This window comes from Netta rufina, assembly GCF_964035555.1.
Source record: "Netta rufina genome assembly, chromosome: 2".
In the NCBI taxonomy this organism is placed as follows: Eukaryota; Metazoa; Chordata; class Aves; order Anseriformes; family Anatidae; genus Netta; species Netta rufina.
This window is the reverse complement of record NC_140124.1, coordinates 81,678,432-81,696,717: the sequence shown is the minus strand read 5'-3', so window position 1 is coordinate 81,696,717 and position 18,286 is coordinate 81,678,432. Positions and strand designations below refer to the sequence as shown.

Genomic DNA, 18,286 nt, shown 5'->3' with positions numbered 1-18,286 from the left:
TATTGTGTTCACATGTCCACTATTGTGGTTAAGAAAAAACAATACCAAACAACTCATACTAACCAGCAACCAAGTAAAACCTTTTTTCTGTTCTATCCAGTCATACGTTCAGACAATTGACTCTTTTTAAATAATGTTTTGGTTAGAAGCGCTAAGTTGTTATACGTGGAGAACAGCAAGTGTGAAATCTTTTATCCAAAATAAAATATTCTCTCTTGCCTGCTCAGACATCTGTTTTGAAAGAACTAAAAATCCTTGGCCTTGGAAGTCGTTGAGCATTGTCCAGATGAACTTTTTTCTTTGCATCCTGTTTTGTGACTTAATTGGCAATGCCTTAACAACAGAAAATAACTTTCTCATTACCTTTTTTCTTCTCCACCCTGGCTTTTTGGGCTTATTATTGGGCAAAGAATTGTAACTTTTGATTGTTGGCTGTAGGTCTGCATTCTGCTTTTTAGTAATGACCCAGTAATGATCCAGTAAACCACTTATAAAGGCTGACATCCTTCCCAGCTTCATGCTATCTGAAAACTGTATTGGAAGAAGGAATTAGCATTCAGAATCATCTTGGTACAGGGAAAAATGAACTGGCAAAATACTAATTTAATAGGGACTCATTTGAGTTAATGTGAATGGGTGGAAATAATTAAGTATTAATGAAAATGGTGAGAGTACTGAACAGTTTTTTGAGAAGGAGATCTAGAAGTTAAAGAGGCTCACCACGTGTATTATTTTAAGTGTGATGCCATTATGAAATGGGACGAAACAGCCCTATACTGATGGTCAGAAAGTCCTCATTCTTTACTCAGTAATTGTAAGGCTTCTATTAGGTACTGCATCCAGTTTTGAATACAGAATTTTAGCAAATTAGTGGGCCATTGGAAGAGTTCCAGCAAAGCCAAAAGATTTGATTAGAGGTCTACCAATCATAATTTACTTTGTAAGACAAGAGCCCCAAAAGAGTTAGGACTGATGAGTGTAAAGAAAAAAGGTGCGAAGAAAAACTTAAGGTCTTCAAGTGTGTAAAAAATACGTGGAGTTACAGACCAGTCTTTTACCCATGTTTTTAGTGGATACAATGAGATTAAAGGACATCGTCTTTATAAAAGATTGCATGTTGCAAAGACTTTTTTTTATATATATCTATGGAAATGTGAAGCTCTAGAGCAGCCTGGTTTGGAAGGCTAGTGAATATCCGTAATTGGAAATATTTGTGAAAGCTTTGGATAAATGTTAGTCATGATTCACATAGATGCAATTGATCGTGCTCTAGAGGAAGAGAAAGGAATGGACTAGGTGACTTAAGATCCTTTTCCACCTACCTTTCATATTTCCTCCATTCACGTTCTGTAGCTGTGTACCCAGCATTTTATGTGGCTAATGAATAAAAGAGATGACACTCAGTCTTTCTTTCTTTCCAGCCTTCAGCAGTTACCTAGCCTCAGAGCTTGGATCTGTTTTTAGCATCTTGTTTTGAATGTAATCCAATGCATGAGAAACAAAATGGGGAAGCTGAAGGAAACAACATAGATCTGATGGATCTTTTTATGCTTGTGTTAACAGAGCTGGCAGAGATACAAAATAATCCAAACTACTATTTTGGTAGCTGAGAAGAGATAGGCTTTTATAAGAGCTGTCATAGGATGTTATCCTAAATAGGAGGTGTCAAGCTAGCCTAGCTACCCTGTGTGGTCAGTGCAGCAATATTTTATTTTTAACGAATTGTCTTTTGAGTCCAGCTGGTATCACTTTGTATTGTTGTCTGTGTGAAGTTGTATTTCATTCACATGCTTCTTTAAACTTGTGTGTAGTACTTCAGGAAATAGAAAAAGGCCTGAAGCAGTGGGAGACAACCAAGTATTTAGTTCTACCAGCTGAGAACACAGAAGGAAAAAAAAAAAAAAAAAGAAAAAAAGAAAAGAAAAGAAAAAAGTGTCTGCCAGCAGGAAAAAAAAAATCTAATTTTTAATTTTAGTAAAAAAAAAAAAAAAAAAAAAAACAAACAAAGAAGCAGACATAGTTCTGAGAATACACCTCTCCTCAGCGTCAGAAATCAGGTCCGAGCAGCTGCCTGGTCAAAGTGAAATACTATGAGAAGAAAACTTCTCCCCTATTTCTTTACTCCCACAGTGCACTTGTTTCCATTTTTAAAAAGAGGTTATAGATTTTTCACACTTCAAATAATTGAGAAATCTTATTAGCTGCTCTTTCCTCCCTCATAATGTGAAATTACCATGTGGAAGTAAATTTAATAAGCAGCCCTGAGATGAGGTAATACGGCCTGATGTAAAGGCTGTCATTGTACTTGGCAGAACTCAGCCACTAGTGATCTTCACGGGGTCTGATGGCAGATGAAATTCTGATGTGGTGTCTCTGACTTCACTGAGAATCTACATAACTAGCATGTTATGCTTTTATTTCTTTTTCCTCTCTACAGTCAGCAGTGATTAAAAAAGCCCCAGAGAGATGAACTTAGATGGCTAACATTAAGTTCAGCAACAGCTAGGCACTGTCCCATGATAAGCTGTTTAATTAAACCTTACACTTTTTTAATCTGCTGTTCTATTTTTGTCTGGCTTTTGTTTCTCGTCTTGTCTCTGTCTCTCCATTTTCCATGTTTCAGACATAGCCTCATTTATTTTTATCATGCCTGATTAATTCAGTTTACGTAAAGGGTTTCTTGAGAATGATGGATAAAGCATAAAAAGCCCTTGTTCAGCCTAAATTTGGATTTAGGTGGTTTGTAACTCCCTTCTTTTCAGTGCAAGACAGTCTCCTGGTTCTTCCGTGCCTCTTTCTCTTCCCTCCAGCTAGCCTGGAGAGCCTTGCCAAAGCTGTCCAACAACAGCTGTTGAGCAATGTACTTAATTCCAAACACTCCTTGCTGTCCAACTGCATTTAATCAGTGTAGAGGATGAAACTGCTTTCAGAAAGCACGTTATGGAAAGAAAACAAGCACCGAAACAAAGAGGAACGCGCTGTTTGCTGGCCATTACAGCTGTGGGGAGAAAGAATGGTTGTCATCCCAGGGGAGGTGAAGGTTGGTGCTGGTCGACTGTCCAAGATGGTAACTTGGAGGTGGGCTCAGGAGAGCACAGCACTGGTGTAGGTGCTTTAGGCAGCAGCAGAGAAGTCCTGTGCTGAGTTGCATCTAACAATGTCAGTGTGTTTCAGAACGGTGCGGAGCTAACAACTGCATGGGGGAAGTGTCTTGCACATTGAAGTGCGATGGATGGAGTAGTTGGTTTCAGTGCAATACTCATCAGCTAGGACCTCCAGTTCCCACACAGTCTTAATGACTTTTTTGGTACCTTGGTAGTTTCTGACATAGCTACTATCAACATTTGTTTGCTTTTTCCTTTAGCTTAATACTATATAAAATACTTAACAAACAAAAAGTCTTAGCTGCTTTTGTTGTTTTTGTTTGTTTGTTTGGTTGTTGTTTTTTTTTCAATCAGGAGAAGAAATAACATCTACATGAAAGCCAAAAGCAGATGTTCTTTGCACTGGTGTTAAAGTATATTTTAATCTCCTATTAAAGGAGATGAAGGGTCAGACAAGGAAGTAGAGCACCAGAGCTGTGCTCCTGTAGGTATTCAGGAAAAAATACAATGGCTAAATGGAGTTTCTGGAAAGTGTCCACTTGTTACTGTCTCGGTGCTTGGACTGACTGAGGATGTATATGGACTTGCCTAAGAAAAATTCAATCTGCATTAGCCACCTTGTGAAGTCATACTACATCAGCTTTTTCTTGGTCCCCATCAGGCATACAGATGGTTTCAATTGTTGCTTAGTTTGTCTGAAGAAGGCTGTAATATAAATCAATACCAGAAAACAAGGGAAAGCTCTTACTTTTTCCCCTTTGGCATAGTTTTGCATGGATTAAAAACTAATATAATACAGAGAAGAGGGGGGGAGGGAAAAGGAAGTTTTTAATGAGGGAGAAGGTAGCATGTTTTGAAGATGTAACTACCATAATTTGGGTATTAGGACTGTCTGGAGAGATGTAGTAGTAAACAATTTGATTAACTTTTAGCCTGGATCTAAACGGATACAACCTGACTTACCATCCTTAAACACTAGATGTATAACAATTTTCATCTCTTCTTAGTCCCTGCATTTCCCCAAAGAAAACTTTGTTCCTTCCTCATGTGCAGGCACAAGCAAGGGTAGCCATTGAGATTAGCAGGCAGAAACCATGGGAAAGCCCTGGAGTTACTACAGGCTGTCTGCTAGGAGTAACATCCTGTTGTTTGTTTGAGTAAGGGAAGGTCAGAATTAGCCTTTTAGTCTTACTTGGGTTTTTGCATTTTTTTGTCATCTGTTCTAAAATGCTCGATAACCAATAGTGTTACCCTAGCAAAGTTTCTGTCTGTTGCTTTAGTTAAAGGCTTTCAGTGAACACTAATAAATAACAGTGCAGGCTGTTACTTCCTTTTCCTAAAGCTCGTAGGATGTAGGCTGCATTTAAAAGCCTAAATGCAATAGGCAAAAATAATGTGGTGAGAATGGTTCAATATGTTGGTATAGAGGCACATGCCTCAATATCAGCCAGAGCTGGAACTCTCACAGAGTGTTTGTCCACCTTTGTCCAAGTGTAAAGCATTGCGGGGTTACTGCCCTGAGTTGGAGGAGTTCACTGGCTTGATCCAAGCTACTGAATTCATAGAAGGGGTGTACCAGCCATGATCTAACGTGCATGTTGCACTGCAGCATCCTGAAGGTTTCTGACACGAAAATCTGAAGTAGCCAGGAACACTGCTGCCTCGTGTAAGGAGAAGGCATTCCCAGGCTGTTTGGTTACGTTAGGTGTGTGTTCTGGCACCGAGCAATCTTGGGAACTTTGCAAAGCTGAAATAATAATTTTCAGATCAAAGCAGCTGAAACAATCAAAGAGAGGAAACATAAGCTTAGGCAAAAAAAATTATAATAAAGTGTTTTGGAGTTGGGGGGGAAACCCTGAGCTTGCATGCTTTTAATTCCAGTTTGTGTGGTTTTATTTGGGGAATCAGCAAGAAGGCGGAAGTTACAAGTAAATGTGGGGTTTGTATCAGATAGTTAAGTATTTGAGAATCTTATGTGAAGAAGTTTATGCTGATTTTTATATTTATGTATGGAGTATCCTGAGTGATTTTGTGACCTGCATATATGTAGAACTGTAAATGACATGGGAATGGGACACTAAGCTCATTTGAAAAAGATCGCTTTTCTGCCTTGGGTTTGCAAGATGATAAAGCTCGTGAGTGATTGTATTTAGCAATATCTGTCTTTTTGCTGCAAATTATCAACCGTAAAGCATTCTGAAGTGGCTGCTACTTCAACTTCCAGGGTAAGGAGCAGTCTAGCAAGAAAAACTGCTTAAATCCTCCGCCCAACACTGTCACAAGCAGTGTATTTTGAACACAGGAAGAGACAAGCAGAGTTAAAAATCTGTACTAAAACATCAGAACTGCTTGGTTTTGAGATGATCCCTTCTTGATGTGGAAAGCCCCAGAAGCTTGCTATCTCATCCAAAACACAAATCCTGCCAGGAATCCTAAATAGGTAACGGTATGTGACGGATGGTTTGATAACGAGCGTTCATCTGGCTTCTTGTTCTTGTTTTCCCTGACAGTTGTCTGGTGGGTGCGAGCTGACGGTGGTAATCCACGACTTCACCGCCTGCAACAGTAATGAGCTGACGATCCGCCGTGGGCAGACCGTGGAGGTCCTGGAGCGACCCCATGACAAGCCTGACTGGTGTCTGGTTCGAACCACGGATCGGTCCCCAGCCGCAGAAGGCCTGGTCCCCTGCGGGTCCCTCTGCATCGCTCACTCTCGCAGTAGTATGGAGATGGAGGGGATCTTTAACCACAAAGGTAAGAAATGATGAAAAACAAGTCTCTAGTCAGCAGCATGAGTTCGGGGTAATAGGGAGAACCTCGTAAATGGGAACTTCAGTGTTCTTGCTCTGCTTTGGTTTCTAATTTTTCAGTTAGATAAAACACAATGCTTTTTGGAATCTACAGCCATGCTGTCTATTCCAAAATAAGCAGCAGATTTTTTGTGAAAATGTGGCTGAAGACACGGAAGAGATTTAGGCAAATTATGTCGTGGTAAACACAGTTACGTCTCATGTTAGATCAAGCTTCGATAATAAGAAAATCTGTTCCTGTCGTGCACTGAAAGTGGGGAAGAAGAAAATCTCCTGCATGTAATAACAATAGCTCACTTAGAAACTGTGCATTAAAAAGTTGTGATAGTCAGGCTCAGTGATGGAAGAGGTAAATACACCCATGTGCCCTGGCACTGATTATTTGGAGTTCTGTATTTTACTTCAATGAGTTTTCCAGACAAGCAGTGGCAAAGTTAATTTCTTTTTCCAGCGTAGATAGATTCTGAAATCTTACTTCAATTTTGTTTCTGAATGGAAGAATGGGCCCCTGAAGAGTGCAGTAAAAATCTGATAATTGTTTGATAGTTAAGGTTTTGCTATGCTGTAGTCCTTTGGCTTAGTAAACTTCCCAGGCTCATGAGTAGGTAGTTATTGGAAAAGATGTTTGCTTGCTTCATTTGAAACCATTTGAATTTGAAGCCTTCTACCAGAAAGCAGTATGGATTTAAATAATTAAATAAATAAAAGCCAGTTCATTAGAAGGTGTTTCATTACATGCTGTGGAAAAAAGATGCATTTCAAAAAGTTTGTTATTGCAAGTAGCAAGATTAGTAAGAAAATGGTATTGGGGAAAACTTGTTTTCCAAAACACAAACTTTTGTCTTTGGAGAGTTTTTCATAAATATGCTCGTATTTTTTTTAATTATTCAGTCCATCCCAGCTAGCACGTAACAGTTTTTCTCAGTTAATACAGACCCTGTATTAATATGCTTGCTTAAAAAAGGGAGAGTTTGTATTTTTTTACATCAGGAACACGCACGGCAGGAACTTCCTGAATGTGGGGTGATAAAAACATCTGAAGGATTTAGTTGTAATACTTCTTTGAATTCTTGTATCCTGTAACCATTTGGGAAGAAAAAGTTCGCAGTTATTTTGATAACATTGAAAATGCAGTTGGGTATCACTAAAACATTTCTTCCTTGTACAAGGGGGTGAAATCATGGAAATGTTAACAGGCATTTTTTATTTTTTAAATACTCACAGAATTGATAAATCCAGTTTCCTTTGGAACTAGGGACTTCACCTTTGAATGCAGATAATTTTATTAAGTGAGGCAGGCTGTACTGGACAATAGATGGTATATCAAGAACACTGGGCCTGTCAGACTCCTGAGGGAGACACAGAGCTGTTTTTGTCTTTGAGAGGTTACTTTCAGTGGATGTAATATGTATTGCTTTTTTTCCTCTAGCGTTTGTTTGGGGAGAAAAGAGGGCAGAGCACTGTAAAATTAATTTAGTTTCTGATTGACATATTGATTGGAAAAAGAAGAGGTTTAATTAATTTTATTGATCATGGACGTTGAAGAACAGGAGCAGGCAAATGCTAGAATCGACATGATTTGCAGGGCTGAATGCAAGCTCAAGTGACTTCTGTTCCTGCCTCTGCCACGGGCTTCCTGTGTGATGTTATTGCATGCCATCTAAACCCCAGCTGATAAGAAGCAGCTGCTACTTGTTTATTCCCACATTACTGGGTGTCAGGCTTTAGGACTTGGATGTTTGATTTGTAAAGTTTCCCGTGCATGTGACTGAAGTCACTCTGAACTGTCTTGAACATGCAGCCTATTATATAACGCTAAGTAATCTGGAGAGGCAAATAAAAAAAGCTTTAGATTGTGCACTTGAAACCGCAGGATGCTTTGGCTTTGGTCTATAACTCAGCTCTTTATTGCTTGAAAGAGGTTGATAGCACTCATTGCACAGAGGGGTTACAAAAAAAATTAACGAAAGTTGGTGGAGTGCTTTGATTATTTTTCCCCCACGTAGTGAAAAGTACCTGAGACAATCTCAGAGAGCAATTGTTCTTTCTCAAGTGCTGGATTTGATTAAAGATCTGTAAACAAGACATTGGGGAATATGCTAATCAGAAGAGTGGAAAAACAATTAGATGATGATCTCAGTTTTTAAGTATTGTTCATTGTGGGCATTGATTGAGGTATGAATTCTTCCAAGCAACAACAAAACCCTTAACCAACAGCAACAACAACAAAACACCCTCATAAGAAAGAATAAGTGAATGACTTAAATAATTCAAGGCAGACCTTCCTGCACTTGGGCTAACACGTCTTAAATTTCCTAGATTTCTAGTGATTGATTCTGCAACTTCAGCCTTTTTAATACATGTTTTTGTTTGTTTATTTTTTTGTTTACAATGCAGTAAAACTTGCAGAGTATTTGAATGATTTAACAAAGGAGGATATTGCCCTCTGGAGTTTTTAGGTCTGCAAATGTATGTGATACGTCACACTGTGTGAGCATCAGGTGTGAGTAATTCTATACAGTTCATGGGTTAAGAGATGTGCAGCAGAGATGAGTCTGGCATTTGCATATTGTCTGGCATCTCAAGCTGCTGTACAAGGCTCAGAGAAAGAGAGAGGTTTTATGTAATCCTAAAGCAAAAGGGGAGATGACCCACCATCAGCAAAGCAGTGGGATAGCTGCTTGAATGCTGAGTGCTTAGCTTATAAAAATGGATTAAGTGAAAAGTTTTTGCACTCCTTTCAGTATAGTTTGAACACTGTAGATCTTTAGTAATATCCTCTAACTTCATCTGTTTCTGTGAAACAATATTCAAAGTTTTTCTGGTGCCTCATATTTCAAGTTCTACGGACCGTAAATTTTGATCTTTTCAATAGTTTTTAGCAGTGCCATCTGTTGACTAAACAAGCTGGAAAACCATGTGATGTCAGAGATGAAGTGAGCATCCAAGTTCTGAAATGGCAAACCTCTTCTAATTTACAGCTGATCCTTAAGTTGCATAAAGTCACATCTCATCACTAAGTACAAAAGTGTTGGGTTATTTAATGCCGTAAATTATCTGAAGTGAGGATCATCCAAAGTAGGGTAATACTTTCTGCTTTAATAATCTTCTGTATGTTCAGTGAAGCCTAGTTCAGACAGCTGATCTTGGTCATTCAGTTTCTGTCCACAGGCTGTTAACCACGAAAGAAAAATGTTGTTTTATTCTCATGTTAGAAGATGAGATGACAGCCCAGAAAGTGACTCTCTTCATTTGCGTACAGATCTTTGTAGATCTTATTTGTCCTCTGAGAATGTCTGTTATTTTAAACATCTAATCGGTATCAAGGGGTACAAAAAATATTTACAGTATCTTTACTCTTAAGAATTTTATAGTAGTTAATAGTATGGGGAAGGATTACATAGAAAAAAGCCTTTCATGAGGTGGATGGATAGTCATTTACAGGGAGTTGATTGCAGATTCCAGACCTCTTGCTTGCTCTGCTGGATATCAAATCTATTTTTATAAGTTATTTGGGTCATTTAATCAATTTAATATGCATTTTTACAGATGAGCACATTTTAAAAAATCTCAATCCCTTTTATAATAGGGAAAAAGACAAACAAGTGGGTAGTGAAGAGGCTGAATAACAGTTGGTGCACTCTAAAAAAAAAATAAATTACTAGCTTGGGAAGAACATGTTTTTCACAAGTAATACATACGGCAACAATTTTTTTTTCCAATGATTCCCCACATGTTATTGAGTATGGGTGAGAAAGAATGTTCCTGTTGTTTTATTTGGTGCTTTTCTCTTCTTTTTTTTAACAAGGTTTCTTTTCATTCTGTTGAACATTCTTTTTATATATACAGTTCTCTTTCCTTTGTTTGCAGGGCATTTATATAGCCACAAGGCTTTGGGTAAAAAAGCAAGGGACAGAAGATTTAGTATAACAAAATTAAGCTTGTAAGTTCAGAAAAAAAATTGGCAGGTATTCAAAATTGTTTGTAAATCTTTTACCTGTTTACATCAGAAAGTTCACCATTTTTTCCAACTTCGAGTACTTCCGAAATCTGGAGAATTTGTGTTAGTCCCAAATATCCCTCCTGCAGATGTCACTGTTTGGAGAGCAACAAGGAGCAACAAACCCTTGCTCAGGAGGCTTACAGTTACACGTCGTCATTATGAGTTACACTTAAGGGGGGGACCACATCTCATTGCCAAATGTTGTTGCGATCTGTTTGGTTCAAAACTTGGCCACAAAGGTGTTTTGACAGGTACAATGTCTGCCTGCTTTACAACTTAAAATACGAGTATCTGTACAGGTTTGCTCAGATACGAAAGGTGGTTGACACCTTAGTAAAGTGGTGGGATGTACAGTGCACTGCAACAGTAATGAATGCTGGCTTTTGATTTTACTCTGAGGATGCAGTCCTTACTGGTGCCATAAACTGAAAAATGTTTTTTCAGCAGTCTTTTTTTTTTTTTTCACCAACTGTAGCATCTCTCAAAGTATCTGTGGTAATAAAAAAGGATCAAAGAGCTGACATAAAGGTAGACAGACTTCATTGAAGAGCTGTGTCTGAGGTGTCAAGGCTTTTCTTGAATGGTTACAGGGACCTCCTACCCAGGAATAAGAAAAAAAAAATACTGAATGGGTGATCTAGAGATACTTCCCCAGAAAAGAGAGGCATTTTATAGCTGAGGCCACAGGATGAGATAAAACAGTCTCAAATTTGTTGCATTTAAGTTTGATGTCATAAAACTGGAGACCCTCTGTTCGGAGTATTAATTTTAGGTGAAAGGCAAAGGGAAGAGAATAAAGGTGAAACATCGCGTATGTGATGGAGAACTTTGAAAGTTACGGTTGAGAAATGGAGTGTTTCCATGTGGAGCCCAAATACTGCGAGGAGGGAAGAGGAAGTTCTAACAGCACAGCAGCAGAATTTGATCAAGTAAAACGGGAATCCAGTTTGAGCAAATGAAGATGGACTGCCTGTTTGCAGTGGGAGTAAAGAAAGAAAAAACATGGCTTAAGCAGCAATGGTTTGCTTAAAAGCAGAGGGAGGCTGCAGAAGGGGGAGATTTGCTGTTTTAAGACTGTGAGCAAGCAAAGTAGGGGCCATGAGTTAAGGACAAAGATCTCTGGGCGTGTGGCTCAGAGCCAAAGCATTGCCTCTGAGAGACTGTCTGACAACCTTTGCAGCTGCAGGAAATGAAAAAGTTACAACCCAGGCCAACAGGGAAAGCAACTCGTAACAATGACTAGGTATGTTGCTTGCTCTGCTTTGTTGCCTTGGGGCCAGGGGGCAAAAGGTGCAGGCTGTGGTTTCCAGGGCACAGTACAGCGAGGGATTAGCTCCTGCTGCACAGGCAGATATGATCACATGCAGAAAGCGATACTGAGGAATATGGTACAGCATACGAGATGCTTAATATTAATTTAAGATCTTGATGAATCAATTGTCTCCTAATAGCATTTCCAAATAGCAGGCTGCCCATCCAGATAACCAGCTGATGGAAAGCCTCAGGAGCAGCTCACAGGATACAGAGCTGGGCAGTCAGTTGGATTTCACACTCTGCTAGTCTGAATTAGCAAGAAAATATAAATGTCTTGCTGCGGTGTCAGTTCAAGATAGTTACCAGGCGAACTTGAACTTGAAAAGGTGCAGGCACTTTATTAGCTGAAGTCCAACTTCACAATTACCAGTTGTTTTGAAAGCCTAATAAATCATAGATTTCCATGTAATCGCAACTATTTTACCAAGAAGCATCGATAGCCTAATTGTTGCAAAGATAACTTGAAGGGGGGAGTTGGGGCTTTTTTAAAAACATGTTCTCATGCTCTGGTCCAAGTAAATAAAATAGCTGCAGTGTAGAAGTAAAACAAGAATTCTCTATCCTGCCTTTCCCACCTCACAGTTTTCAGTTAAGTTTGCGGTTAAAACCATGCTTTGAGGATAAGTAAACTTAAGTAAAATGTCAGCAATTACCTGTGGGCTGTTCAGTCATAATTGTTGCATTGAGTTTTATAGCTGTACTATTCTAATTCAGCCTTGAACAAACAGCAGAGTCTGTACGAATTGCTTCCCTGGCGTTGTTCAGTCCTAAATTAGATAGCATGGGTTTTGAAGATTCACTGAATCTCACAGTTTGAATTGCTGGGAGAGTTCTCTATAAATCAAGTTTGCATTTGCTCAAAGCACTCATAGGAGTGATTTCGGCATAAATCTGCCTCTAATTTAAGAAGTATTCTACCATAACCCAGTCCAGGAAGACCTGTCCGATGTATCTGCATTCCCCATGCTGACTCTAATTGCAGGCATAAGGACGTGGTTAATTTGTCTCTGGGATTTTTGTACAGAGGTAGTGAAAGCTGTTTGCCCAGTTGAGGAGTTCGCTATTATATGTGAGCAAAAGAAGAAACGTTGTAATACGGGCTGGAATGTACTTTTGGTCCCAGAGATCTGCCAAATGTATTTTCTCTTATAAATCGCAGATGGAAAGGAAATCACTGTGTAAAAAGTATCTGCTTCAGAACAGATGTATTTGCACAGCTGATCTCTGGGAGGTAGAAGGTGGATATAAAGCAGCAATTCTGATGGCTTTAGATTTCCCCAGGGAGTTATTTCACTTGCAATTAGCCTTTTTCTGACAGCAGCTTTTTTTGCCTAACCAGGATTTTGAGGCAGACCAGAGTCCAAGCTAAAATTGTACACTGCAGTGTTGCTAGTATTTTGCAATTGAGCATCCTGGAGTGTTTATTTTCCATAACTGTCCGAAGTGCAACAAATCGTTAAAAAAGCTGCTTTAGAGGTAGAAACTACTCGTTGAGGGTGCCTTTGTGCCCTGTGTTTTCTTTTGCATTAAGCAGTGTTTCGGAGCTGGTGCTGGCCTGCCGAGAGCAGCCTGGAAGATTTTCCCTTCCACAAGGAGCAGCCTGGCAGGGCAGAGGGGAAGGGCACTGGGGTGGGAGACAGCTCCTCGGCAGGGAGGGTGCTCCGAAAGACTGGGTAATTTGACTCTATCAGTTTTTCTTCTGTCACAAAACTATGTAAAGTGGCTGTCCATAAGGTCGTCTGTTCCTTTTCTGGCTCTCTGGTTTTCTGGTACTTGTGCTGCTATGGTTGGTGTTCATAAACTTGGTGCTGGAAAGAGTATTTGTGTTGTGTGAAGAGAGGAGAAAATAGTTGGGGAGCAGGCTAGAGTTGGATGTTCTTGTGCACCTTTCAGGAGGCCGTCACGTAATCGCCTGATGTCTTCCCTGCCTGCAGGTGGAAGTTGGAGGATTTTGCAGCCCATTGACTTCCTCCAATTCTGGTTTTGTGAGGAGGCTGCTGAAAGTATGCATCTTATTGACTTCGTTTCACTTCTCCTGAAATCAGAGAGTAAATTAGTCTCTGTTGCATGTGCTAAACCAGAAATGCTCATCACTTTTAATGCAGCTATATCAGAAGGGTTGGGTTGTGGTTTTTTGTTTGTTTGTTTGATACTGTTGGTTTTTTGTTTGTTTTGTTGTTGTTTAACAGATGCTTTTTACCTCTTATAAATTGTTGACATTGGTTTCAAACCACCATTTCATTATACAATATTTTATTACTGCTATGAGTGCACATTTGGTGATACAGCTACTGATCAGAAGGCTGGACTAGATGAATTTATGAGGTCCCTTTCAACCTGGGTCATCCTGTGTTAAAAGTTGGAATCATTAGCATGGACTTGTTATGTTCAAAGTGTGGTCTCAATTCTTGGACTCCAGTTAGAGTCTGCAGGGATGTCAGAATTGCATGGGTTTTGCCCTAAAATACAACAATTTGGTGTAAGAAATGGAAATGAATCATAAAAAATATTTCTTTTCAAATGGAGTTATTCTGTTTGGGTGTGATCATAGCCTGATTAGGTATGTGTTCATTCCTTAATGTAAGCTTTAAGGAATACGTGATATGGAGATTCCTTAAACACAAAGTCAAGGTAAATCTAGTTGTGTGTGAGAACCTGCAAATATGCTAAGAGGAGGAAAGCTTCTAAGGAAGGCACCTGTAAAGAACTAGTGAGGCTGAATGGTCTTCTTTCTACAGAAATGCTTAAGGTACATGGAAGTAAATGAGGTCTTCAGTTTTAAGTTCATGTTGTTGCTCTTTTGGGAAACTGTGAGATTGCTCTCTCTTCTGCTCCTTTTCTCAGTGAAAGAGTGATGGAGCAGAATTTTCTAAGGCACAACATAATTTAGTGGCTAAGCATGTGTAAAACTGATAAGGAAATTCAAAGTAAAACCCTCCTCCTTACTCCTCCTTACAGATTTTGGGGGTTTGGTTTGGTTGTTTTCTTTAATTCCCCTGGCTCTCCTTTGAAATTATCTTCACTTGTAGTAGCACCCACCTTGTACTGGACTGTCCATTTGTTCTGATGGGACCTAAAAGCTCTTAAAAGGTAGTATTTCCCCTTATGAATAATAGGAGGAGATAATTGGAGTGTTAAAGGTGGGGGATTTGTATTGAAGACAAAGATCATAAAAGACAATGAGAAGGAAAATGGGGCTCATTGGTAGAAAAGTATATTAAATGGAAGTTTTAACTAATAAATAACAGAACTGGTTGAGTGAGTGGATTAATGTTTGTTTTGGGCAGTATTAAACAGAAAAACTCAATTGGTGAAAACCACCAAATTTATTAAGCATTTGTCTTAGGATTTTTATCTATCACTAGTCATTTGAAGGAGGATATTTATCATGGCCTGACTAGGTTGTTGGTCTATCCTAGTGTGTTTTGTGCTAACTTTTCACATTGTCTTAAGGGTAATAAAACATGTGTGCTCTAATTGCTGATTGATTTAGTAGAACAGGCTTGGATATGTTAATCCTTTCATCCTGAAGATTTGGTAGGACTAACTGCAATTGTGCCAGAATCAGTTTGGTAAACCACTGATTCAGAGGTCTGGTTACAGGTCCAGAGTAACATCTAAAGAAAAAGTACTTACATTAGGCTGTGCCCTGAAGATATGTGCAGAAGGAGATAGTACAGTTTTGTCTTAACTTCAAGCCTTTGAAGGGCACTATTACCTTTTAAAAAAGAGTTTCAGATAAAATTAAGTATGACTGATATAAAACTTCTACCATGATGGCACGCATGTTCATGAGGAGCTAGCTCAGAAAGGAGAACTGGCAATGAAAAATACTTTCTTGCACCTCAATTCTAATTGCTGCGCTGAAGAGGCATTGTTGTCTCGACTGACTAGTTACTTTCTGAAATACTTGAGGTCTAGAATCAGACTGGCCATTTCATAACTTCATTATCACCGTTCTGGTGAGTGGTGATGATGCAAGCTGTACAAAGTATACTCCTTTCAATTTTGTGAACTGTGTGAACGGGTTTGGTTTTTGGTTCAAACCTAACTTTTTTTTTTTTAATGGAGGTAAAACATGTACTGTGTAACCCAAACAAAAATGTTTTATCTTTTTCAGGACTGAATTATTCTACATCTAAAATTCAGAGTGGTTAGAAAAAATGTTAATTACAGGGCAGAAATACACATTTGGGGAATTGTTTGGCAGTACCTGTTCTCTAGTGTTTCTGTGTTTTAATATCTGATAGGCAAAGTAGAATAATGAACCCCTTTGCTGCGGGCTTGTTGCTCCCTTATTCCCCTTCTCACTGTGGTAAGGCTAGGCTCCAAATATGCTTAAATATGGTTAGTAACAAAGCTCTGGTTATAACTGATAAATATGCAGCATGTGAAATCCTGATTATACATAAAGAGAGAAAATTCCCATTTCTGATTTCGTTCAGCTGTTAGATGTACTAGAGAGGACTTGTTGGAGGTTACTTCATTTTACTGAAGTATCTTTTTATATAATAAAAGTATCTGTGAAAGTATGCAAGGTGTTAGACACTAGTTGAACACTAGTGCTTGAAATCCAGACGTCCTTCAGGTGTATTCAGTGCACAAGTGCCTGCCCTGCTACCAGAAAAAGCAAGATGTTGGTTTGTGGCTGGTACTCAGCAGAGATGAAAAGTGATGAAAGTCTTGATGAAAACTCTTTGGAACTAACAAAAATGTGTTTCTGTACACTTTGAACTTAGCAGAAGTGGAATAAGAAATGTATTTCGATCAGCAGTATTGACCAGCAAGTAGCCCAGGCAGATTGCAGAAGCAATTTCTCTGGATACACGTGTACACATGGAATTTCAGTATCAATATTTGTTATGGGGACTGTGCATCCGATATTAAAAATGTTTTTCTTTCATTTTAATGACCTAATTTGGCTACTAGACATGTTCATTTTCCTTTTAAGTGACTTAAATTCATGTTAAGTCAGGAATGTGCTTCAATATTCTGAAGATTTTGGATGAATATATTCCCATCCATCCTTTCCTTTTATCTTTGTCTGCATGCATTTCCCGTTAAGATAATGAGCAGAGATTTATGTTAAGAAGCACCCAATTCCTGTATGTGCAGTTACAACTGGTTTGGAAAAGTGAACAACACTGTGTTGACTGGATTTTTTTTTTCTTGCCAACAAGCTGATTCCTTTTTTTTCTTTGGAGGGGGGAAGGAAGAGAAAGGGTGTTCTAAATATGGCTGAGGAGACTACTTCAAAAAATCCAAGTAAACAAAACAGTGAGAAGGATGCTTAAGGGTGACTTGGATAATAAAATTAATGTCAAAATCCAGCATTTCTTCCATATGTCTCATTAGGACTGCAAGTATTTCTCGCTTGGAACGCTTTTTCTGTTTTCTCCAATGGACAGACGAGGCATGGCATATTTCTTCTCCCCTCCCACCCTTTGCTAAGTGGTGCATGTATGTGGAGCAACATTCCTTGGACTCACCCAGAAGATTTTGTTTGAATTATCTGAAGCTGGTTTGTTGTGGTTTTGCTGACAGTGGCTGGGATCCTTCAAGCTGATTTGGCATTCTGCAGTGGTGACTGTTGAGGAGTCAGAACTTTCCCAAAGCTTTTCCAGATAAACAGAAAGCCAGGGACACTGAACGTCTCACCATTTCTCTGAAAGGCCTCTGCATTCTTGGGAGGGGTATACATACTCCAGTTCCTTGGCTACAGCACAGAACAGGCTTAAAAATTTGAGAAAGGAACGGCCTAATGAGTAAGATGAGAGAGTTTTGTATGTCATGTGCTTTTCGATATTCTTTCTTACTGCAGGCATGAGCAACAGCTAGGGCATGTTCTGCAAAGCTGGAGACAGGAAGGGCTTGTTTAGATCCTGGCCTTGCTGACTGAATAGTTGGATAAATGGTTCATTTCCCAGCAGTTTTAATTAAAGCCTGAGTACTTCAGTGTCTTGATATCAGTTGCTCTTGACAAATGCCTTACCCATAATGTAGAAAGGAGAGGGATATTCATCCTCCAGCTGAAAATATCTCTTTACCATCAATCAGAAAATACTTACCCCAGGTTTACTAGCTGATGAGATAGCTTTAACTCAAAAACATAACATTGCTTTTTTTTTTTTTTTTTTTTTTTTAATTGAAATTGGATTGAAAGGAGTTCTTAGAAATCCCAGATCAGGGACGCTGACACAGTTCACTGCAGAGTACAATTTCTGACTGATTCAGTGCAGAGTGCTTTTGGCAGCTGGCAGCACGGGTAGGAAAGAACAGGAAACAACGTGCTGAATGTAAACGCAGAGAGCCGCTGTGAGAACGACTCCACGCCGTGCAGACCGGCAGTGTTATCTGTGAGAGCGAGGAGCAGCGAGGCTGGGTTTTGGGAACAGGATGATCTTTGTGTGTGGAGCTGAAGAAACCAGATCCTAGTGGCGCAGCTGTGCTCCAAGCCTCTAAACTGTGGGCACATTGTACGGTGAGGAAAAGGCAAAGCTAGCTGCCTTTCAGAATTGTAATCGTGGTGTGGGAACTCACCTTATGAAGGCTCAACCTCAGATTTATTTATCGATGCATTTCTGCTGGTCCGCAGTTTCTTGGTTGTGTTGGAGCATTCTGCTGTGAGATAGAGATGCTAACTTGCCAAAGATAGGGTTTGTATGCAAAGTCCGCCTGATTATTATTTTTAAAAATGGGCAATGCACAGCGTAAATAAAATTCCAGTTGGTTTGTGCAATGTTAATTTAGTGCAAGAATTTTAAGAGTTACAGATTTATGTCTAACTTTGACTCCTAGGTCTGGGTGGTCTTTGGTCCTGCACAGTTCTGGAGAAGTCTGAGTCCTTTCTCTCCCACATGCGGAAGCATGACTCAAAATTCTGAGAACAGTGCACTTCGAAATGGTGAAAAAAAATTGCCTTATAGACAACTTTGAAAAATGATTTTGAAATTGTGACGTTTAGATGCTGGCAGAACTGAATATGAAAGAATCATGCTTCTATTAATTTCAACTAGCTTCTATAATTCTAAGATGAACAGGATTTTATTTTTTTT

General features: G+C 39.2%; 1 protein-coding gene across 4 annotated transcripts in view; it reads left to right on the top strand.

Annotated features, from left to right (window-relative positions):
* TRIO (trio Rho guanine nucleotide exchange factor) overlaps positions 1 to 18,286 on the top strand; it is a 243,363-nt gene that overhangs the window by 170,728 nt on the left and 54,349 nt on the right. For all 4 annotated transcript variants that reach the window (XM_084281722.1, XM_084281723.1, XM_084281724.1 and 1 more), the window contains exon 34: positions 5,615 to 5,858. In XM_084281722.1, the coding sequence (XP_084137848.1) occupies positions 5,615 to 5,858 (244 nt within the window). The remainder of the gene's footprint in view (positions 1 to 5,614; positions 5,859 to 18,286) is intronic.